The sequence below is a fragment of the Odocoileus virginianus genome, unplaced genomic scaffold (genome assembly GCF_023699985.2).
Source record: "Odocoileus virginianus isolate 20LAN1187 ecotype Illinois unplaced genomic scaffold, Ovbor_1.2 Unplaced_Scaffold_1, whole genome shotgun sequence".
In the NCBI taxonomy this organism is placed as follows: Eukaryota; Metazoa; Chordata; class Mammalia; order Artiodactyla; family Cervidae; genus Odocoileus; species Odocoileus virginianus.
The window spans coordinates 4,607,658-4,633,283 of NW_027224263.1; the positions used below are offsets into that span (position 1 = coordinate 4,607,658).

The following is a 25,626-nucleotide window of genomic DNA, read 5'->3' on the forward strand; positions in this document are numbered from 1 at the left end:
AAAATAAAACAGTGGTTACTTCTGTAAAGGTTAGGGGAAGGGCGGAGAGAGGCTTTCACTTTCTATATTTGTATATTGCTTAAGATTTTATTTTTTAGTCATAAACATGTAAAATCTTGTTAAAAAAGAAGAGTTTTATCCTGAAAAAGAAATCATTAAACACGCACATACAGACACACACACACACACACACACACACACACACAATCAGATAAGCTCTTTCCCATTGAAGTTTTAGAAGTTGATTGGAACCATAAAATCTGACCTGAGGAGTCAGATGCAATTTAGCTGAGGGTCTCCAGAGATGCAAAATCCTGCCACCAAGGAATGAATGAATGAGTGAATGGCATTTTAGATCTGGTTCAGAAGAAAAAAGAGGTGAATAGTTTTGGGTGAACTGAGGGCAGAGGGTGTTCCTAGTGTTTCCACATTATATCACAACACATGAAAGACAACTAACATAATCTCTCAAAGGGTTTAGGGAATCATTGGCTATATATTACATAATTTATCTTCAGGGCTAGTTCCAGGAAACCATTCTGAAGTCTTATGTACTGATTCCAGCCAGGTCTATAAAGGGCTTCCAGGATGGCCAGTAAAGTGTAATAACATGGCTAAATTTTCCATTGAATTGAACCTAAATATTTGAATAGATAGCCCTATAACAACATGGTTTTCAACATGTACATTCTTCATGGAACATTACGCTGTGAGTTCCTATTAATTAAATTTAACCTAGACAACACTTATCAGTCCACCATCTTCACTCTCCGATACCAAAGAAGAGAAAATAGAAAAGAAAAAAAAGATGGCTTTAATTTGCTCAGATATCCTGGTTTTGTTGAAATGATTTTAAATCCTTTGTTTCTTAATCGATACTTTCCCCCTTGTAATTAAAGTATGGCAATAAATAAGGATGAAGCCTTTTATAATACTTGACAATGACAGGGTCAGGCTCTCAGTCTCAAATTCATCAGCTTGAGATGAGAAGCAGCAGCACGAAGGGGGAAACCCATCTGTCTTTATTAAGACTTGGCACCAATAAAGAAAAGCTCATTTAGTAAATGGCAGTTCCCATTCTGCAAAGTGACAGAAAATTTACTGCACTGTCAGCAGGAAAAAAATAATTCACTCAGAGAAAGTTGTTATATTCAGTTCAGTCACTCAGTCGTGTCTGACTCTTTGCGACCCCATGGACTGCAGCACGCCAGGCCTCCCTGTCCATCACCAACTCCCGGAGTTTACTCAAACTCATGTCCATTGAGTTGGTGATGCCATCCAACCATCTCATCCTCTGTTGTCCCCTTCTCCTCCCACCTTCAATCTTTCCCAGCATCAGGGTCTTTTCCAGTGAGTCAGTTCTTCGCATCAGGTGGCCAAAGTATTGGAGTTTCAGCTTCAGCATCAGTTCTTCCAATGAATATTCAGGACTGATTTCCTTTAGGATGACTGGTTGGATCTCCTTGCAGTCCAAGGGACTCTCAAGAGTCTTCTCCAACACCACAGTTCAAAAACATCAATTTCTTCAGCCCTTAGCTTTCTTTATAGCCCAACTCTCACATCCATACATGACTACTAGAAAAACCATAGCTTTGACTAGGCAGACCTTTGTTGGCAAAGTAATGTCTCTGCTTTTGAATATGCTGTCTAGGTTGGTCATAACTTTTCTTCCAAGGAGCAAGCATCTTTTAATTTCATGGCTGCAGTCACCATCTGCAGTGATTTTGGAGCCCAAGAAAATAAAGTCTCTCACTGTTTTCATTGTTTCCCCATCTATTTGCCATGAAGTGATGGGACCAGATGCCATGATCTTAGTTTTCTGAATGTTGAGTTTTAAGCCAACTTTTTCACTCTCCTCTTTCACTTTCATCAAGAGGCTCTTTAGTTCTTCGCTTTCTGCCATAAGGGTGGTGTCATCTGCATATCTGAGGTTACTGATATTTCTCCCGGCAATCTTGATTCCAGCTTGTGCTTCATCCAGTCCAGCATTTCTCATGATGTACTCTGCATATAAGTTAAATAAGCAGGTGACAATATACAACCTTGACACATTTCTTTCCCGATTTGGAACCAGTCTGTTGTTATATTAGGGAGATTTAAAGAGAAAGCATTTTAGTGATATTACAGAGGATAAAAATTTCTACCTAATAATACATAGCAAAGTAGAAAAAATGAGTAAATAAAAAGTTATGTCATTGTCCATATTGCCTTTCCCTTCCCTAACACCCTTACCTTCTAGACCTATTCTTATCTTTTCCATCATTTATGGCCAGAAATAAGCCCCAGATCTACCCAAAGCCCTCCCTAATTTCAATCCAAACTGATTTCATCTTCCTGCCACCAGATTTTTCTAATGGGCATAATTTAGCACACTAAATTTACTATCTATTTTCATCCTCTAATTATTTAAGTACTGGTTTGCTCTGCCCAACTAGGTTTCAAGTTCCTTGTAGAATGTTTAAGACACCTTAGCACTTGGCAGGGTGCTAGGCAAATAATAAGTGTTCAATAAATGCTTGATCATGAAATATTTTCTGCTCTAAATCTCATTATTCCTGATGACCATTTTCATTGTACAAGAAACTGAAAAAAAAAAACCCAATAGCTCAATCTCTTTAATAATTCAAAAATATTTATCAAAGTAATACACACCCAAGGTTAAAATATAATAGAATACTGGAGGGCTTACAGTGCAAAGCAACAGACATCTGCTCCACCACACCACATCTCATATTTATGTACCCCCCCAGGACAGCCCCCTCTACTTGTTTAGCTGTTTCTTCTTGTAGTTATCTCCAAAATTCTAAAAGATACATGCACCCCAATGTTCACTGAAGCACTGTTACAATAGCCAAGACATGGAAGCAATCTAAATGCCCATTGACAGAGGAATGGATAAAGAAGATGTGGTATACATTTACAATGGAATATTACTCAGCCATAAAAAGAATGAAATAATGCCATTTGCAGGAACATGGATGGACCTAGAGATTATCATACTAAGTGAAGTAAGCCAGACAGAGATAAATAATATCATATAATATTGCTTATATGTGAAATATAAAAAAAGAAAGATACAAATGAATGTATATACAAAACAGAAATAGACCCAAAGACATAGGAAATAGACTTATGGTTACCAAAGGGGAAAGCGGTGGGGGCAGGATAATATTAGGAGGTTAACATATACACACTACTATATGTAAAGTGGATAACCAATAAGGACCTACTGTATAGCACAGGGAACTAAACTCAGTATTTTGTAATAACCTATATGGAAAAAGAGGCTTCCCTCATAGCTCTGTTGGTAAAGAATCTGCCTGCAATGCAGGAGACCCTGGTTTGATCCCTGGGTCAGGAAGATCCCCTGGAGAAGGAAATGGCAACCAGTATTCTTGCTTGAAGAATCTCATGGACAGAGGAGCCTGGCTACAGTCCATGGGGTTGCAAGAGTTGGACACAACTTAGTGACTAAACAACCAAACATATGGGAAAAGAATCTGAAAAGGAATATATATATATAACTGAATCACTGTGCTATACACCTGAAACTAAACATGACATTGTAAATCAACTATACTTTAATTCAAATAAAGAACACTAAGGTCAATATCATTCTCATTTCTTTGTAGGTTACTATTTTCTCTCTGGAAGCTTTGAGGATATCTTTATACTTCTTACTCTGATATTTCATAAGAATATACTCTGAAATTTTCTTTGATAATTCTCTCTACTTTGTTCTCTCTTGAATTACTATTAGTCAAATGTTGAATCTCCCTAATTTTGCTTTTATATATCATGTTATTTTTGATCTCATTTTCCTTCTTTTAGTCTTTCTGTGCTTTTTTTTTTTTTTTAATATTTCCTCAACTCTTCCAACTTCCCTTGAATTACATCTCAATAATCATATTTTTTAATTTAATTTTTAAATATGACTTCTTATTATTTATTTTAAGATATCCTATTCCTGTTATATAAATGCAATGTTTTCTTGAATCTCTCTGAGTATACTAATTAGGGTGTTTTGCCTCTCTTCTCTTTTTTCCCTCTCTCAAGAGCCCTTGATTTTTTTTTTCTATCTGTACATCATTCTTTCATGTTGAAAGTTTTCCTTAAATATTTGGTGATCATTGATTCTTTTGTTCACATGGAAGAATGAGACAGTAAAAAAAAGTGTTTGGGAACTTCATATACATGAATAGGGAGCTAGTTATTTTGTTGTTGGATTTTCTGAATGCAAAAAAATGTGGACGGCTTTTCTCTTGGACCTCTCAATCTCTTTAAAGAATAACACATCAATTTTTGGAGCTCATGGAGGATATTTCTGACTACAAGGTACTCTGTCTACCAGACCGGGGGGGTGGGGGTGGGGGCGGGAAATGGAGGAATCTATAAAAATGACTTATTAAAAAAATCTATAATAATTTATCCCTTTCCCCACCCTTATGCCTTACATCTCACCCATTCTCTTTTTCAAATGTAGCATTTATGCAGAGAAGGGTGACTTTCTCTTTCACTGTATAGCCCCTCTGCGAGTATTGTAAACTGTAGCTTCTTCTATACTACTCTGTCAGTTCCTACACCTCCATCTGCTTTCCAGCTTTTATACAAGTTTCATCCACTAATGTCTCCTTCTCCATTCTCTTCATCATCATGAATTTATATCTTTTGCATTCTTTTTCTATCTTGAGATGAAGAGGTAATATATGTATGTAATCAATCTGCTGTCTTTAACTTACTGAATTGCATAAACCTGTTTTTTGTTTCTTTCTGGCCATGCCACACAGCTTGTGGGATCTTAGTTCCCCATCCAGGGATTGAACCTGACCCTTGGCAGTGAAAGTGCCTGACCACTGGACCACCAGGGAACTCCCTATAAACCTGTTTTGATTTATGTTTGAGCTCTCGCTTAGCTATTTACTTCATTTCGTCTGGAAGTACCATACATATTGCTGTGATGGCATTCAGTTGATTCAGTAATAAAAGCCCATTTTATATGATACTGAAATATTAGAACAATGAACTTCAATATAGTCCCTTCTTGAGCAGAATTTTATTTTTCAGCTTTGTTAGGATGTAAATAACATATACCTTTCATGTATCACAGGCTTGGCATGGTGAAGGGGCTTGAGTAACTCAAAGAAGCTATGCCATGCAGGGCCACCCATGATGTGCCAACAGGTCATAGTGAAGAGTTCTGAGGAAGCTTTACAAATAACTGATGAAAGAAGAGAAGTGAAAAGCAAGGGAGAAAAGTAAAGATATACCCAACTGAATGCAAAGTTCCAAAGAATAGCAAGGAGATATAAGAAGGCCTTCTTAAGTGAACAATGCAAAGAAATAGAGGAAAACAATAGAATGGGAAAGACTAGAGATCTCTTCAAGAAAACTGGAGATATCAAAGGAATATTTCATGTAAGGATGGGCACAATAAAGGACAGAAATGGTAAGGACCAAACAGAAGCAGAGGAGATTAAGAAGTTTCAATAATACAAAGAAGAACTATACAAAAAAGGTCCTAATGACTTGGATAACCATGATGGTGTGGTCAGTCATCTAGAGCCAGATATCCTGGAAAGTGAGGTCAAGTGGGTCTTAGGAAGCATTACTAGAACAAAGCTAGTGGAGGTGATAGAATTCCGAGCTGAGCTATTTCAAATCCTAAAAGATGATGCTGTTAAAGTGCTGCATTCAATATGTCAGCAAATTTGGAAAACTCAGCAGTGGCCACAGGACTGGAAAAGTCAGTTTTCATTCCAATCCCAAAGAAGGGCAATGCCAAAGAATGTTCAAACTACTGTACAATCATGCTATTTCACATGATAGCAAAGTAATTCTCAAAATCCTTCAAGCTAGTCTTCAACAGTATGTGAACCAAGAACTTCCAGATGTACAAGCTGGATTTAGAAAAGGCAGAGGAACCAGAGACCAAATTACCAACATTTGTTGGATCATAGAGAAAGCAAGGGAATTCCAGAAAAACATCTACTTCTGCTTCATTGACTATGCTAAAGCCTTTGTGTGGATCACAACAAACTGTGGAAAATTCTTAAAGAGATGGGAATACCAGACCACCTTACCTGTCTCCTGAGAAAATTGTATGTGGGTCAAGAAGCAACAGTTAGAACCTTACATGGAAACAACTGGTTCAAAATTGGGAAAGGAGTATGACAAGGCTGTATATTGTCACTCTGCTTATTTAACTTATATGCAGAGTACATCATGGGAAATGCCAGGCTGGATGAATCACAAGCTGGAATCAAGATTCCTGGGAGAAATATCGACAAGCTCAGATATACAGATGATACCACTCTCATGGCAGGAAGTGAAGAGGAACTAAAGAGATGCTTGATGAAAGTGAAAAAGGAGAGTGAAAAAGCTGGCCTAGCAGTCAGACAAGCGTGGAGACACTTCTGGAAGTAATATCGCAATGGCTGGCCAATGAGAACTCCAAATTCAGTTCAGAATTGTTTTAGCTGGTGATGGTGTTACTGGAAAAACTACATTCATGAAATGTCATCTGACTGGTGAATTAGAGAAGTATGTAGCTACCTTGGGTGTTGAGGGCCATCCTCTTGTATTCCATACCAACAGAGGACCAATTAAGTTCAATGTATGGGATACAGCTGGTCAGGAGAAATTTGGTGGACTGAGAGATGGCTATTATATACAAGCTCAGTGTGCCATTATAATGTTTGACGTAACATCAAGAGTTACTTACAAGAATGTGCCTAACTGGCATAGAGATCTGGTACGAGTGTGTGAGAACATCCCAATTGTGTTGTGTGGCAACAAAGTGGATATTAAGGACAGAAAGGTTAAGGCAAAGTCAATTGTCTTCCACCGAAAGAAGAATCTTCAGTACTATGACATTTCTGCCAAAAGTAACTACAACTTTGAAAAGCCCTTCCTCTGGCTTGCTAGAAAACTGACCAGAGACCCTAACTTGGAGTTTGTCACCATGCCTGCTCTTGCCCTGCCAGAAGTGGTCGTGGACCCAGCCTTGGCAGCACAGTACAAGCATGATTTAGAGGCTGCTCAGACAACTGCTCTCCCAGATGAAGATGATGACCTGTGAGAAAGTGAAGCTGGGGCCCAGTATCAGAAGTCTAGTTTTATACGCAACTGTTCTGTGATGTCAGTGGTACAGCGTGTTTGCTACTTTATTACAAAGCTCAAAAGAACATGTGCTTAATCTTTGGATGCTGAAGGAGATGGATGGGCTTTGGAGTGAATGTGGCAGTTTAAAAAAAAAAATACCTTCATTTTTTGGACCTGCATATTTAGGTGTTTTGGAACACAGTTGTTTCCTCCTTGAGTTTCAAATATAAGACTGCTATAGTCACATGACAATATTGAGAGGTGGAATCTTGTTTGTTACTGTCATTCCCATTCTTTTCATTTAGAATCAGAATCAAGTTGCATTTCAAATATCTAAAGAAAAAAAAAAAGCTGGCTGAAAACTCAACATTCAAAAAATTGAGACCATAACATCCAGTCCCATCTCTTCATGGCAAATAGATGGGGAAAAAAATGGAAGCAGGGACAGATTTTCTTTTCTTGGGCTTTTCTTGGACTGCAAGAAGATCAAAACACTCAATCCTAAAGGAAATCAACCGTGAATGTTCATTGGAAGGACGGATGCTGATGCTCCAATACTTTGGCCACAATGCAAAGAGTCTGCTCATTGGAAAAAAAACCCTGATGCTGGGAAAGATTGAGGGCAGGAGAAGGGGGGCAACAGAGAATGAGATAGTTGGATAGCAGTACCATTTGAGCAAACTCCAGGAGATAATGGAGGGTAGGGAAGCATGGTATGCAACAGTCCATGAGGTTGCAAAGAGTTAGACATGATTTAGCAACTGAACAACAACAAACTGATATATAACATGTGAAGTTTAAGGTGTACAATGTGAAATACATGTGTGTGTGTGTGTGTGTGTGTGTGTGCGTTAGTCTCTCAGTTGTGTCCGACTCTTTGTGACTCCATGGACTGTAACCTGCCAGGCTCTTCTGTCCATGGAATTCTCCAGGCAAGAATACAGGAGCGGGTAGCCATTTTCTACTTCAGGGGATCTCCCAGGGATAGAACACAGGTCTCCTGCATTGTAGGCAGATTCTTTACCATCTGAGCCACCAGGGAAACCCCAATGTACATATATATATATATACACATATATATATATACATACATACATATATACATACATACATATATACATATATATATATGTATAAGCACCAATATATCATTCAAAAAACAAAGATCATGACATCTGCTCCTATTACTTCATGGCAAATAGATGGGGGAAAAGTGGAAACAGTGTCAGATTTTATTTTCTTGGGCTCCAAAATCAATGCAGATGGTGACTGCAGCCATGAAATTAAAAGATGCTTGCTCCTCAGAAGAAAAGCTATGACAAACCTAGACAGTGTGTTAAAAAGCAGAGACATTACTTTGCTGACAAAGGTCTGTATAGTCAAAGTTTTGGTTTTCCCAGTAGTATGTGTGTATGGCTGTGAGAGCTGGACCATAAAGAAGGCTGAGTGCTGAAGAATTGATGCTTTCAAACTGTGGTGTTGGAGAAGACTCTTGAGAGTCCCTTGGACTGCAAGGAGATCAAACCAGTCAATCCTAAAGGAAATCAACCCCTGAATATTCATTGGAAGGACTGATGCTGAAGCTGAAGCTCCAATACTTTGGCCACCTGATGCAAAGAGCCAACTCATTGGAAAAGATCCTGATGCTGGGAAAGATTGAGGGCAAGAGGAGAAGGGGGCAACAGAGGATGAGATGGTTGGATGGCATCACTGACTCAATGGACATGAGTTTGAGCAAACTCAGGGAGATAGTGAAGGACAGGGAAGCCTGGCATGCTGTAGTTCATGGGGTCACAAAGAGTTGGACATGACTTAGCAACTGAACAACAGCAGCCATATAAGTTTATAAATAAATATATATATATTTCATATATATATATATGTTTAAGGTGTACCATGAGAGTATGATGTGAAATATATGACTTAGCAACTGAACAACAACAGCCAGATAAGTTTATAAATAAATAAATAAATAAATATATATATATGTTTAAGGTGTACCATGAGAGTATGATGTGAAATATACATGCATGGCAGACTTTAAGGTGAGCGTTTCCAGGGGTAGCTGCTATATGGCTAACCTAGCTTTCCAAACCATGGGGAAAATAAAAATCCACCAAATAATCCATTGAAAACATTGACAGATTTAATCTGTACTGAGTAAACTCATTTGGCCAAGGTCATCAATGTGAGTGGTGAAGATAGGAGCAGTACTTGGACCAATCACCATATGTAGTCCAAGCCAGAGAGTACTATTATCACATTATAAATCTATAACAAGAAGGTAAGAAATTACATTATCACAGTGCTAGAGCTTGGCGGAGGAGTCTGGTAGGCTGAGGTCCATGGGGTCGCTAAGAGTCGGACGAACTGAGCGACTTCACTTTCACTTTTCACTTTCATGCACTGGAGAAGGAAATGGCAACCCACTCCAGTGTTCTTGCCTGGAGAATCCCAGGGACGGGGGAGCCTGGTGGGCTGCCGTCTATGGGGTCGCACAGAGTCGGACACGACTGAAGTGACTTAGCAGCAGCAGCAGCAGAGCTTAGCTACTGAGGCTGCTGAGGCTGGGGGTGGGGGGATCCTTCTTGTAAAAAAAGAAATAAGCAAACTTTGAATTTGAGTAGTGTGAGCTAGGTTTTACTGGGCTAAAGGGTTATTTTTAAAAGGGAGAATTAGAATTCTAATCATGACAATCCAACATTATCAATTCACTTTCTTATTTTTAAGGTCTTGCAAGCCCTTCTAGAACTGATATTTTTACCCCCAAGGAAATCAGAAGTGAGCCAGAAAGAGCTGCTGGTTTGCAGAAAGTAAGAAGTGGATCTTAGACACAGCTTTAGTACCAAGGCAGAAGTATGATACAGTGGTTAGGAGCATAGGTTTAGACTCAGGCACACCTGGGTTAAGATTTTAAGCTCCATCACTTACTAGTTGTGTGATCTTGATCACAGTATTTAACCTCTGTAAAATTCAGTTTTCCCTTCTGTAGTTTCTAAAGTGAACTAAGCTCTGTCAAGCTTTGGTGCCTCTGGATAGGCAACTCCCTCTGCCTTGAATACCACTCACCTCCTCTAACCCTGACCAATTCTTACTCATCCTTCAGATCTCTAATCCATATTGCCACTTCCAGGAAGTCGCAATTCCCTAGAGTTAGGTAATGCTCTCCTGTATCTCCTCCCCAGGGATCCTAACACAACTTCAAACATAAGAAATGTATGATAATTGGTGGTTTTAAAAAATTTGTTTCTTACACACATTAGGAGCCAGCAAACAAGGGCCTGTGGGCTAAATCTGACCCATGACCTCTTTTTAGCTCCCAAGAATGGCTCTGCATTTTTATAGAATTGATTTAAAAAGAGAATATGCAAGAGAGATCTTAAGTGTCCCTCAAATCCTAAAATATTTACTATCTGGCCTTTTATGGAAAAAGGTCAGCATTTGCTGACCCCTGCCATAGATCATAAACAATTTGAGGGTAAGGACTATTTTTCATTTCATAGTATGTCCTGTTCTTAGCACAATGCCTCACACATAGGCACTCAGATATTCACTGAATGAAGGAATGAATTAATGTTTATAACCAGCATTTTTTAAAGTATAATTAATGACAGAATCAAAACACAACTTTATTTTGTCTCCCAATGTCCAATAAAATATATTCCTTTGGTATAAAATTTCTCTGACCTTGGATGGAAACTTGGACAAGGCCTATGACTTTTCTGTTCATTCCTTCAAGAATAAACAGTCCTAAAATCACTCAAAGTCACAAAACAGTCTTGATTCAGTAATCAGGACATATTCAGTCCAAGATGTTAATCAAATTCTTCTAGTTTTACTCAGAAGTAAGGTCTGCCCTCCCACCCCACACTGAGGCCTATAGGTGTTGGCCATCTGCCTTGGGAGAAGAGGGGGATGACAGCTTTTCTTCTTTCTCTCCCCACTTGCCAGCTCTGATTTGGACCCTCACCAAGGTGGAAGCAGGAAGAGGGACAAGAGGTAAAGGAATTGGTCATTTCTTCCTTGGTAGAAGAAATGGCTTCCCACTCTCTGGGTCTCTGGATCTTTTTTGGATTCTTTAAATGTCCTCATGACTGAGGATCACTCAGAGATACTATTTGGGAGACCTGGGTTCATAATTCATATCCAGGTTGGTAGTTTACAGCTCTTCCCTCCACCCCTAGGAATCCAATAGTTATCTCCAGCCTTTTTTTTTTCTCTTTTGCTGGGGTCTCTACATCTACGTGGTTCTATTGGACTGTGTCCAGTGTGACCCCACATTTGTTCTCCCTATCTCTAGCATGGCACCCTTTTGATTGATTCCCAGGAAATCCTCAAATATCACTTGCCTGATAAATTCTGGGAATAATGCTGGCTAGTCCCAACACAATCAACCCTATCCTCTTGCCAGTGACCACGTTTGCTTTCTTGGAATGTGCAGCTCCAATTCTCTGCCTCTACTGCAGTGAACAAATGTCGAGCTCTTTGACTGGTCTGGAGAAATCCCTCTCCCTGCTGTTGAGGTGAAGGAGGTAATACCTCCACCATTCCAGCATTCCTGTAGAAGGTGGAGTGGAGTCTTAGCCTGCCAATAGATCTCTTCAGAGACATGTTTTCACAAGTTTTTCTCCTCACTCTCCTCCACAATGAGCCTTCTTTTTATTTCTTGGACTCTGTGCTGGAACATTTCCTTTGTAAATTCTATATATCATGATCTGGCTTTGGAATTTCCCATCTGTTGCAGGGCATCTATGTCTTTCTGGAAATTTAAATTTTAATATCATGCTACCTAAGCCTTTTTCTTCCTAATTATGTAGGAAACATTAGACTATCTCTAATGATATCTCCAGCTATATTCAAGTAACCTCATTTTTTTGACATGTAAAAAATTGAGATGGCAACATTAACATTTATTGAGCATCTACCATGTAGTTTTAGAGATGTTTTCTCTTCTAATACTAATTAAGAGAGTTTTTCCCTTCTTTTAAAATAATAAAACTAAGAAATTAATTGACTATCTCAAGGTAACCCAGAAAATATAGATTAAAGGTGGGGCTGAAACCTAGGTCTATCTGACTTCAAAATCCATCGTCGTTTCATTACAACATGATCTTCAAACTTTTTCACCAAATTATTCCAAGTGGCAGAATAGAATGAACATACATCCCTGGAGAAGTCTGGCTAGCCCAACGAAGCACCACTGCAAGTGCAATATTTCTCTGAAGTCTCATGCTTGATAAAAAAAAGTGTATACAACATTTGCATTTTATTCCACAATATGGTTTCATTGTCATATAAACTATCTTGAAAATTATCACTCAAACTGCCTATGTTCTCCCTATCTGAAATTTCAAGTAAAATTGATCCTCTTGAAAAATGCATCATGTTTACCCTGTAGTTTCATAAATCTTGAGCACACTACTCCAGTTTTCCATATTCCAGTTTTCCTACTCCACAAGGTATTAGACTATGCTGCTGATTTCAAGGAGAGTTTCAACCCATTGTAACTGCTAGAATGAGGGAAATGAAAAGATAAAGGATGCAAGACTTGTTAAAGAGAATTTGGGGAAAAGGAAAAAGCACTGCAGTAATTTCTTAAAAATTGGTATAATACATCATTATGCTATTATTATTATGAAATTGAAAGTGTTAGTTGCTCAGTCTTGTCCATCTCTTTGCAATCCCATGGTCTGTAAACTGCCAGACTCCTATGTCCATGGAATTTTTCAGGGAAGAACACTGGAGAAGGTAGCCATTCCCCTCTCCAGGGGATCTTCCCGACCTGAGGATTGAACCTGGGTCTCCTGCATTGCAGGCAGATTCTTTACTGTCTGAACCACCAAGAAAATCCCCATTATTATTATATACTATTATTATTATTAATTCCATAATAGAAATTGTTGATGGCCATGAGTTTTTGGATGAACAAGGCACTAATGTCACTATAATATTGGAAAAGTGACATGGAAAAATCGGAATATTGGAAAATTTTGGAATATTTGAAATATTGGAAAATATTGGAAAAGGACATTCAGCTGTTCTTAACCTGGAGGCCATGGAGCACAGAAATTATATGCCTATTTCTAAAAAAGTTGACAGTCCATAGCTTTCATTAAGTTCTCACAGCAGTCGAAGACCCACCAAAGGTTCAGAACTACTGCTACAGAGAAAAGATCAGAGACTTTGGGACAGCACTCCTTGTTTTCAAATACTGGCTCCAGGCTTATTAAACTATGTGATATACTTCATCTCTAAGCCTTAGTTTTCTTATTTGTAAAATGAGAATAATAATATTCAAACTACAGAGTTGTTGCAAGGATCAAATGAAATTCTCTACATTAAATGCTTGACATGGGGTAAGCACTCAAGAAATGTTAATCTCCTTACTCTTGCCACAATATATAAAACATGTGCATACGTGCTAAATGGCTTCAGTCATGTCCGACTCTGTGCAACCCTATCGACTGTAGCTTACAAGGCTTCTCTGTCCATGGGATTCTCCAGGCGAGAATACTGGAGTGGGTTGCCATGCCCTCTTCCAAGGGATCTTCCTGACCCAGGGATCGAACCCATATCTCTTATGTTTCCTGCATTGGCAGGCTGGTTCTTTATCACTAGTGCCACCTGAGAAGTCTCATATAAAACATAGTAATGGCATTTAAACTACAGTTGGATGAATCACTTATAATGGCACATGTACCCAGGATAAATATGCCTTATTTAAAGATATTCTACTTAAAGCTTAGACCACCCCTCCACCAATTAGAAACCCAGACCTAGATTCCAAGACTGATGTTAAATCTCCACAAAAACTTCAAAATAAAAGAATTCAGTTGGTGCCTAAAAAAAAGTTTTCCAAACCTGGGGAAATACATATGCACACATACTGTTTATAAAGATGAAATTATTTAAATATCACTACATTGCTTGCTTGGTTTCAATTCTACACATATTAATTACTGTAAAATCTAAGATGAAAAAAGTCTTGAATTGAGCAGGAGATCTGATTTCCTTAAATGTCCTATGAAGAGGCTTTTACAAAAATATGGGAGTCTTCGCTAATCCTACAGATTCATGAAGAAACCTCGAAGGGGTTAAAGTGGAAGGCTTAGACAAACTTTGCTTCTGAGCTTCTCTCTTATCTCCTCCCTCTCAGGCTCCCAGCCGCTAAGGCAAAGCAGAGCTGATTCACTACCTTTCCCGCACTCTCTAAACTGTTGCCTGCGAGAGAGGAACTGGGGACTTAACTATTCAGGCTGCTTCCATTCAGGTGTTCCGGAAGGATGGTATATACACATCCAAAGGGACAATTCTCTTGGCTGTTCGGGGTTTACAAGGAGCAGGCATCTGAAACTGCGCTCTGAAGCTGTAAGTGGCAACCAGCGTTTCAAGTCACTAATAGAGGGTGCTTTTCTCTTTTGCGCTGGGAAGATCTGACTCTTCAGGAGGATGAAAGAGAAAGCGTATTTTGCATGAACATAGTCCTGTTTCTCTGGCAAAACAAGGGTTTCTTTCTATTTTCCAGATATTCCAGAGATGTTCCTGAACAACTTGCCCGTCGGTGTAAGCTTCAAAAGGGATCCTTAAAAGGCCAGCCCCATTCATCCCATGAGCCACGAGAAAGGTAAGACTTGGAAATATGATGATGTTATTTATGGTGAAAATGCGGTTATTTATCCGCAGGTGTGACAAATCGGCACTGTCTGCCGCGGAAGATACAGCAGCTCTCACTTGAAACGCTTATTACTTAATGGCTTCAACCATTGAAGACGCGCTTGCGGCTGGAATTGTTTTCTCACAGGCTCCTGTGGAACTAGATTCTCTAACAGTTCCCACCCCGCTTAGCTTCTCTCCCCCACACCGGGCAGGTAAATGTGAACAAAACGCATTAACTCCTGAAAGCTATTGCAAGAGCCAAAACTCTCTTCTGAGTTGTTTCACTGATCATTTTCCTTAGCTATGTGGTGAGATTTCAGCTCTGCAATTCTATAAGCAGGTGTCATTTGGAAAAATATAGAATTGCCAATTATTTCAGAACTTTATCACATTAAAGAAAAGCAAAAGGAACTATGGGGAGCTCCTTGAGAACCAAAACAGGGATCAGGTTACACTTATCTCTATATCCCCAGCACTTCATAGGGGGCCTGGTACTTGGTTTGCACTCAAAGGTTTGCTGAATATGTCAGTCTGAATATATACAGAACTTTGCTTCTCTTATTCACCCTAGGAATCCCTCTCCATGTTGATGGATGGCCAAAGCTTCACATTCCCTTCTCATTTTAAGGAGCAAAATTCATGGTCTAGGTATGTATGTTATTTTGCTTTTGTGAGGTTATATATACTGTGCTGATGTTGAACATAATCGGAGATTTGGCATTTCAGTGTTCATACCAAAGTCATGATTTTTTTTGCCAAGAGTTTTATTTACCAAGTTAATGACAAAACATACAATTAGAAAATCAGAGATGCATTCACATTACTTGTAGGTGTTTTGATTTACATTAGAAGTAAACCATATGTTCAGGCTAATGTTGGACATTGGCCAGTTATTAAGTTAATTGCTTTTCATTTTCCCTTCCCCCAATCTCCCTTCCCACTTTCCTTTCTTCCTCTCTTTCCCAATGTTTTCCTCCTACCCTATCTTCATCTGTGCCTCTTAACCACTCATTTCCTCCCACTTCTTAGCAGCATTTCCCACACACCTCATCTTCTCACATTTTTCCTTCCTTCTTTCCCCCTTTCCTCCATCTCCCTTCCTTTCTTTTCCTAATGCCTTTCCCATTTTCCTATCCTTCACTCTCCTTATCCCTCATCAGCTTTCCATTACTTTTACAAAGACTAGAGACTGATTTTCATTTTATTAGCTTTCTAGAAAAGAAATGTAGGATACTATAATCTTACAAAGGTCTTTCCACAATAACCAGATTTTTTAGAATTAATAGAATTTTGGCTTCTTTTGAAATTGCATGGTTGTTTTTCTTTCCAAATGGTCCAGACCTTTTAATAGAGCAATCACATTGTCTGTGCAACTCATCAATTAGTTAGCTAAGAGAGCTATGGTGATCCTATTTGGAAAGCTTTTATGAGAAGTTGTCACAGATATAGGAACAGATTAAGAAAGAGGACCCCCTTCACCCATATCTAACTTTTCATCTACTCATTTCAAAATCCTTCAGATTTAAGGAATTGAACTGTAGACCTCTCTGAATTGAACAGGATGTCTGGTGTTCTGCAGACACAGAGGTTTTAAGAAATATATGGTTAGTTTTAAAAACCCTCAAATAAAATGTTTAAAGAAGTTGACAAACTATATGAGAGTGTTGTTATCTACAGCTTCTTCAAGCTTCATAGAATTCTAATAAATATTTAATAAATAGTTAGACCTTAAGGAAAATTCAGGGTTGATTGTGTTAGAGGCAGTATTATTAATTGTTAATGAAAAGCATCTATAGACACAACTGAACTGTCTAAAACTTCAGGCCATGAACCCACTCCATGTAGTTTTCCTTTAAAATCATGGAACTGAAATAATTCAAGAGCAAAGTTTCTAACAAAGTGATTATTCCTTTTTTATTTTGGCTGTGGCACACAGCTTGCAGGATCTTAGTTCCCTGTCCAGGGATTGAACCCAGCTCCACAGCAGTGAAAGTGCCAAGTCCTAATCACTAGACTGCCAGGGAATTCCCCAAAAGTGACTATTCCTTAATTCTAGGTTATACTCAGAAATTTAAGTCTTCTTTGCACAGTAAGAGATAGAAGAGTTGGGGAGGGAAATAAAAAGGGAGTTTCAGGCACTTCTCCAGCCTTTATTATCTATTGAAACAGAGATAACACTGTGCTTCTCTCCAGATTGTCAGTGTTAAGTGCATTTCTTCAGTCATATCCATGCATTTATTCAGTAATTATTGAGCAGCTATTGTAAGCATGGTTATATAAGGGATCACGTGCGTGCATGTGTGCTCAGTCATGTCTGACTCTTTGTGACCCCATGGACTGCAGCCTGCCAGGCTCCTCTGTCCATGGAATTTTCCAGGCAAGAATACTGGAGTGGGTTCGCCATTTCCTCCTCCAGGGGATCTTCCTGACCCAGGGATTGAACCTGTGTCTCCTGCATTGGCAGGCAGATTCTTTTGCCACTGGGAAGCGAATGGAAGGTTGAAAAAGATCCTCAAGGTGTTTATAAATTACAACTTGGGAAAAAACACAGAAAACAGACACTTACAGTATTAGGTGAATGTAACTTTCTAGGAGGTATGATAGAGAGCCTGTGGAAATTAGGATTTGATAAGAAATCAGGGTTAGTTTCATGAGCAGAACTATGAAGAATGGTACCATTTCCCCAAGCAGAGATATACAAAGATAGAAGGAACAGATCGAACAAAAAACATGAAGGCAGGGAAATAGGTGTCAATGAGCATTACAGCTTGATTGGAAAGTAGGGTAGTGGAAGGAATTAAAGTCAGCCAGGACCAGGACATGGACAGCCTTTAATGCCAAGCTATGGAGAATGGAATAAAGTTAAAAGGTAATATGTGGGCTACCAAATATTTATTCCTTTTTCATCCTATAAGAATAGTTATAAATAAATCATATAGTGATGCAATGTGGAGTAAAAAGCACAAAACAAAGAAGACATATAGCTTGACACTTTTTTTTATAAAGTTCAAAACAAAAATTAAAAACATAGTGTTTAGGCATGGGGTGTGTGTATAAAGAAAAGCAAGGTAATGATTAACAAAATTCAGAATATTGAATTTGATAGGGAGGAGCATAGGTAGGCATCATGTAAATTATTATTCTCAATTTTACAGTCAGTAGGTTCTTGTTCACAGGTGTTTGCTCATGGGTGTTACTAAGTAAACAAGTAAAAGATAACCTGGAGGCACCCATGACAACAGTGTGCCTAACCAGGGAGTCTGACTTATCCAAATATGTGTACTTGGAGGTCCATGGGAGACTAAAAAGACAGTATACTACTATTGAGACTTTCCCCACTTGGACGGCACTAACAGTGAGTGTTGATTTTCCTACTAGTTGTGTTCTGGAGGCCAGGTGTAAAAAGTATGCCTCCATGTGGGCTGCTGGGGACTGTCACAGTCCTGACTCTTGGGCACTTCATTCTATTTGTAGAGAGGTGCTTCTCAGCCCTGGCCGCATATCAAAACCACCTGTGGACCTTTAAGCACTATGGCTGTTTGCCCCCCCCCCCCCCCCCGCCCCCAACAAACCCACTGCATCAGATCCTCTAATGGAAGGCCCCAGATAGACATATTTTCAAAAAGTTTAGTAAGTGATCCTACGGGCAGCAGGGACTGGAAACCATTCCTTGTAGAGTGTACTTGGAAACTCTGAATGGGTAGCTTGTCACAAATATAGATTTCAGGGTCCTATCCAGAGAGACTCTGATCTAGAAAGCAAGGGCAAAGGCCTAGAAATCTGCATTTGTAAGACAAATCTTCCAGGTGATTCTCATGAAGGAACTTCCTTCAGAAACACTGCCCCAAAGGTTCCAAAATCCTAGGGCCTCAGGGGAATCACTCTGTGTATTCGTTTCCTAGAGCTGCCATAAACAAAGTACTACAAATTAGGTGGCTTAAAACAGAAATTTATTCTCTTAGGTCTGAAGGCTAGAAGTCGGAAATCAAGGCATCAACAGGGCCATGCTCCCTCTGCACTCTGTAGAGTAAAATTCTTCCCTGATTCTTCTGGTTTCTGGTGTTTACTGGCAATCCTTGGCCCTCCCTGGTTTGTAGGTGCATCACTCCAGTCTCTGCCTCTGTCGTCCCCCTGTATATCGCTGCCTTCTTATGAGGACACCAGTCATATTGGATTTAGGGCCAACCTAGTGACCTCATTTTAACTTGACTACATCTGCAAGGACCACCCCCCTCTTTTTTTTTTTTTTACAAATAAGGTCACATTTGCAGGTACTAGGTGTTAGGACTTCAACATGACTTTTTTGGGGACACAATTCCATATGTGGCACTCTTTTAAATAGTTTTAAAAGTAGGGTCCCCAAACAACCAACAGAACAGTTTAGCTTTGTTCTTTAGCTGGGATATCTAGATAGAAAAACTGATAGTTAACTCTCAAAGCTTGATATGCAAAGCATCACCTGAAAATCTTGTGCTTAGAATACATATTCCTAGGCCTTGATCCAAAATATTAGAACTCAATAGGCCTGGCGAAGGGCCTGGGAGTCTACATTTTAAGTAACGTAGGAGGTTCATGCATTACATTCTTGAGAAAAACTGAGTTTAGGAGAATAAGAAAGGTCGAGAATCCAGTGGTCTGGGGAGAAAGAGCACCCAAGAACAGACCTTGAAATCTGCATTTGTAACAAGCTACTCAGATGAACCACTGCCTTTGGGGCTGGTGTTTTTAAGGAACAAAAGGATACCTATGTGATTACCTTTTCCACTTGTTAGTGAATCAGAAATCAAAATAGATGTACCTTTAAGTATTGCAAAAAATGCTTCCTAGACTATAGCTCCAAAGACAGTAGAAAGATACCCTGTCCCTTTGCTCTTATTTCTGTGAACTAGGTGGTTCTGCACAGGCGATAGAGGCCATAGGTAGGTAGGGTAAGAATCATGCAGATTACAGAAAGTACAGTACCATGAGCTAGTAAATATAAACTTTAAGCTGAAGTGCTCCCAGGCTGGGGGAAAATTCAAGATTATAGGAAGAGTAATGTGATTTTTGGAGCTATTTCTATTAACTCTCCTTGGGCATGTTAACAAGTGACAGAACTGGGCTACCTTGTCAGCTCTCTGCCACTATTGCACATGGAAGATTAACAAGTGATGGTAGTCTATGTTTTGTGGTTTTTTTTTTAGTCACCTATATTCAAAATTCATGTTGGGAAAATCAAGCTAAATCATTTTGGAAGACTTCAACAGCAAATAGTTGACCCTATTTATACACTGGAATGTTTTTGCCAATAAAGACAACATTCCATCTTTACCAATAATGAAAGATTAAGCTACTTGCTCAGAACAAACACACCCTTTCAATTACTTCTGATCTACAAATACTGGGGGGCGGGGGTGTATTCTTACCACACAGTCCTAAATGGGAGATACAGAACACAAAAACAAAATTGGGGGAAGCCTGAATTCCTGAAAATTCCATAATTTGTTAAAGTGACCCATGGCACTGGGACCTGGGGTTTGAAAAAATAAATCCTTAGATTTAGATCTTCATTTCAGTGCTAGCTTTCTCAGTTAAACTAGAGCAGTGGTTTTCAGTCCTGGCTGTACTTTAGTCATCTGAGGAACTTTTTAACAATACCAGTGCTTGGACCCCCCACCTAAGACCAATAAAATCTGATTCTCTAGAGTGGTGAGCAGGCCCTACTGTGGAGATTATGATTCAGAAAGTCTAGATTGGGGCCCAGGGTCTATATTTTAATAAGTACTTCAGGTAAATTTTATGACCAGTTAGTTTAGAAAACACTGTCCTAATCTAGCCAAGTTATTAGCTGCTGTCCTCTGATTGGAATTTTTCTTTAACCTTGTAACAGGTATACCACTTAGAAAAAAAAAGCATTCAAAATGATAAAAACTCAGGATACCATTTTAAAACTAAATTTCATATCTAAAACCATTTTGCAATATATCAGCTAATTTTTATTTCAAAAGAAATCACCATCTCTCTTTCTTAGATACTTGAATTTTTTATTTTTGTTTTTGATTTTCAGGAAAATAAATCTGTTGAGGAATTTGAAGAGTCACATCTTCTAAACCTAGACCTACTGCTGTCAGCATCTCTGAGACCTCCTCCATCTGAGAATTACCAGGTCTGACAACACTTTCCCTCCAGCCTACAGTGAGGGATTTCAACAAAACTGTAGAAAAGTTACATTCTCTAGACTTCCAACCCTCAAGCTGTGGCAATCGGGAAGAAACCTTACAAGCTCCATACTTATGGGGGATTCAGAAAGACAAGAAGGGCGAAAACTCAGATATGCTGAGCTGGAAATATACAAAAGCTTTTAGAAAATCTCCCCACAGAAGAATCCAATTAAATTCACGTAATTAATGCACACATTAGATAAGCTGTAGATAAAATAGAATGCTTTCTCTCTCCACCAAAAGATAGAAAAAGTCTGATTTAATCATCAGACATGCTTGTCCTCATACCAGTATTATAAAGCAGTTTTGCCATATTTATTTTAATCAGTATAGGAGTAGGACTGTGGAAAATAAAATATTTTATTTATATTTTAAGAAAGTAGTTAAGAAGTTCTGATAAAAAAATTTGGGAGAGGGATGCTGTGCTGGAAAATAGAGATGGTGTGGCAACTGCCAAATTAGAATATCATTTTCTTGCTTAGGCAATACTGACTTGGCTCTGGTTGTGATTGCTTTGATTATGTATGAGATTGTTAGAACACCTCCAGCATATTCAGAGACAGTCTAAGTGACTGTGGAATGCCTTGAGGGCAACAGAAATCAACTAGAAATAGGTACTAACTCAAGTCTTGAGTGATGACAGAGGTGCATTTCAAGTACCATGGAAATCTCACTGGACGGGCCCATTTCCCCACCCTGGCAACAGAGGTTGACACTACTTCAGATAAGTATTCCAACCTGTATATGTATGTGGGCTTATTCCTGAGCCTCTTGGCCATTCTCCTCATCCTGCTCTTCATGATGCTCCTTCGACTTAAACATGTCATCTCACCCATCACCTCCGAGAGCACAGAAAGTGTTCCTCAATTCACAGATGTAGAGATGCAGAGTCGGATTCCTACTCCTTAAAGCCAGGATGAAAGTGAGCTTTACTGGATCTCAGTGAACCCTTGTATGTTGATGTCCAGGAAAGCTGACTTCATTACATGTAGCTTCCTGTGTAAGGAATCAACAAGTTGTTCATTTAACAAGTTGTTCATCCTTTCCTTGTGTTATTCTTTATCTTGACTCTGCTTGTGGGATATCTAAGAAGTTTGACTCCTTCCTTGCCAGGAATATAGGAAATGGCAGCTGCTTGGGAAGGTTGGTTTCCATGGTAGCCAAAGAGAGGCTGGGCCTTGAGCAAACCCTCAGATCACAGAAATTCATATGCAGCTGTTGTTTAAAAAACAAACAAACACCACCCTGGAAACTCCAAGAACAAGAGAAATTTGCCTTTGAGAGGGTTGATTGTTCAAAGAGGTTACCCCAAGAAGGGAACAAGTTTTGATTTAGCAGTTAGACCCAAAAGAATCACCTCTGGTTACATGAACTTAACTCATGTTGGAGGTTAATGGAAGGGACCACAAACCCTTTCCTGAAAGAGCAGTGATTTTATCAACTATGGCTATCAGTTTTGTCCCAAATGAAAGAAGAGTCTTTAAAGACACTGTTTCAATTTTAAAAGCAATTTTGCAAAAGTAAGTTTCTAGTAAACAAACTCATCTAGAGAGGGAAAATGTGCATTTTATATCTGTGTTATTACTATTACTGGACTTTTAAAAACTCAGATAATGGTAGATACATTACAAAAATCTGGAACAATGAGCTTCCCTCAAGCCAAGGGAAAATTAAGTCAAAATATGCTTATGATAATGAACATTATATGATACGTGCACCTTCTTTGCCCTTTTCTCCTTCCCCATCACGCTCCAGGATTGAGTTGCACTCAAATTTAAGCTTTGTTTAAAGATGGCCTTGGCAAAGAAGACTCAACTGTACTTTAAAGCAGAAATGAAATAGTCTTGGTATTCTGTTGTTGAATGATTGTGGCTTTGGACAAAACGCTCAAGCCTGTGGTGCCAGGATTTTCTTTCTGAAAAATGATCTGAGAGCTATTCAGTCATCACTAGACTCCTCTTAGATCTGAGTGTAAGAAAAATAGAGACAAAGGAGGAAAGGACTAAACAATACCCTCCAACAAATCTTTATTGAGATCAGTGTCCTCAAATGTCACATTTGTCTTTCCCAGAAAATGTTCCTCCTTTCCTGATCCCTGCCAAAAGATGAAGTGTTTCACTTTTTACCTATAAAAGAAATATATTTTGAAAAAGTTCATTCTCATAAACAGCCCTAGAGTGCCAGTAGTGGGAAACAATTTGATTTTTTAATAATTTACTTTCCAAAAGGGATCCAAAGGAAATGAGTACTGTTTACAAATTAGAAATTAGAATGCTGGTCATACTCTTGCCGTCAAAGAACTAAAACACCCATGTTAATTTCTACCTGCTTTTGAAAAAAATCAGTTCTCGCTTACACCTAAAATATGGTCATCAAATTTCCACCAGGTGCTCCCTTGGGAATTGTGACAGTGAGAGAGAAGTGGAATGGATGTTAGGTTAATGGCACCTCTACCAGACATGCTCTCAAGTTTGTTACCAATTTAGATTGGCTCCTTTACTTTGATCTAAATCTAGCATGATGGTGAAATTCCCAAGTGCTTTCTACTTTTATTCACAGTCATTTGCCAATACTCTCCTCTCCAAGGGGCTACAAAGTGTGAAATCCCTACATGCAGAGCTAAACTTAGCAGCAAGCCTGCCTCTGGCACACCTGTTACAATAGCGTACCATAAGAGATGGCAGCTGCATTCTGTACCATTTGGAAGAGATGAGCAGGTAGGCTAAGAATCGGATAGGGCACGCGCTTCCCCTTTTGGCATTGTCATTTCCAAAATGTAAAGTGATTCATATTATTTCATTTGGGGTTTTAAATTGTCTTTAGTCACACCCAGACCCTATGTACCCTTTAAAATGCTAGTTTTTTGGCAGCCATACATGGACTTCATCAAAGGATGCCAATACACCAGAACTTCTTAAGGACACACATCTCTCCTCATTCCAAGCTCTGCCTTTTGTGCTCACAGTATTTGAATGCACTTTACAGTTAAGAAGTCAGTGACTGGATAAATGAAGGAACTGATTACATTTTTAGCAGCAGTGAATAGCAAGATACCCAATGCCTTGTTGCTGAATCTGATGAAGAGACAAACTGCAAATCTAGTCCCTGCCCATCTGATCTCCCCAACCCAGATTTCAGGAGTTTAAAACTGCTCCTTAATCACCGACTTGGATGAAGATTCCTAATTTATGATTAGGTTACTCACCTGGAAAACAACCACCCTCTTTCATCACAACCACCCCATGGGATCCAGATCTTCACTGAACATTAACTAAAGTACATGGCACGGATTGCACTAAAATAGCAGCATAACCCTTCACAATTTCCAGTGATAACATAAATGGAGATGTATGTATGCAGATGTGTCATTATGGTGACACACATGGTATTTAGTCTTTGGAAAAATAAACTGAATGTTTTCATCATAGCAAACCGTCTGTAAAGAAAACAACTTTTCCATTGATATTCATTTTTATTATATCCCCCAATGTATTAATTAACATATATTACTGCTCAAAGAGGCACCTGGAGCAATCAATGGGCATAATTTGAATTTATCCATCTATGCAAAGTGTTGACTAGGCAATTCCCTCCCTCACCCCCACTCTCCAAAAAATTACATGTTAACCTAAATGTATATAAACAGATAGGTTATTAATATATAGATGTACTTTGTTTTAAGGTAAAAGAATGAGTCTTCACTTTTTATTACACTGAATCACATGAAATTGGCATTTATGTAAATAAAAAAATGCTGAAATATCGATTTCATATAATTCAACAAAATAAAAGGACTCACTACTTGAATTCTTGAAATAGTAAACTCTCCTAATATGTGTAACATAACCCAATTTCTAAAAATGTACTTTGCATACATTTCAGAATCACGTGTTGTATAAAACAAGGTTTATTGTAAAAGGTTTGTGTATTATGTATTATGTACTAGGCAGGAAATATACAGGTAAATCAAGTAAAGACAAGTTCATTCAGCCTAACATTTCCATCTATGCCAAATCTGAACCTTTGGACTCAAAAATGAGTTTGACTGCTACAGACCCCATCATGCTTACTAAATAGGTAAAACAGGTTCATTTAATGCAATGATGTAGTTATATTTAGTAATGCATCTTATTCACCTGCATTTGTATAAAAGAAGCACTTTTTTAAACAAATGAGTTATGTGGAAGAAAAATCTGATTTCTTTAGTTTAAAATCATTAATATTTGAAATAGGCTTATATTGTATATATGAAATATAATATTTGCATGTCATTTTTATTCCCTGCAAAATAAGTTCTGTTTGGCTTACTGATAACAAATATCTATTGTCTGAACAATATAAAGAGTATTAGTCTCTTCATCCCAATATAAACTGTAACAATTACAAATTTGTGGTATTTATAATTTTGAAGTGTCATTATTTTTTCTTATTTGCCAACCTTCCAATTTTTATCTTCTCCCCACTTGCAACCTTATTGGTGTGTTTGTTTCTTTAGTAATGAGATGTGAAAAATAGGTAATGACTATCAGCTGCCAGTGAAAGTGACCTGAGGAGAGAGTGAGATAAGGTATCTCAAGCAGCAATATCATGCAACATTCCCCACATTGTGGGATATTTTTATTGATGTATCTTCCATTTCCTACTTTGTTTCTCAGAGCAACCCTGTGAG

The 25,626-nt window shown here is 38.6% G+C and overlaps 2 protein-coding genes and 1 pseudogene across 3 annotated transcripts in view; 2 read left to right on the forward strand and 1 right to left on the reverse strand.

Moving 5' to 3' along the window:
* DCX (doublecortin) overlaps positions 1–25,626 on the reverse strand; it is a 412,950-nt gene that overhangs the window by 226,487 nt on the left and 160,837 nt on the right. The window lies entirely within an intron of this gene.
* Positions 6,431–7,078, forward strand: LOC110143806 (GTP-binding nuclear protein Ran-like; annotated as a pseudogene).
* On the forward strand, positions 14,273–25,505 carry SERTM2 (serine rich and transmembrane domain containing 2). The gene is made up of 4 exons (XM_070462185.1): positions 14,273–14,469; positions 14,627–14,725; positions 15,329–15,405; positions 20,804–25,505. Exon 4 carries the CDS (start codon positions 21,594–21,596, stop codon positions 21,864–21,866), a length of 273 nt encoding a protein of 90 aa, XP_070318286.1. The 5' UTR covers positions 14,273–14,469; positions 14,627–14,725; positions 15,329–15,405; positions 20,804–21,593; the 3' UTR covers positions 21,867–25,505.

Coding starts and splice junctions, on each gene's coding strand:
- SERTM2 (XM_070462185.1), top strand. CDS start 21,594: ATGACAGAGGTGCATTTCAAGTACCATGGAAATCTCACTGGACGGGCC.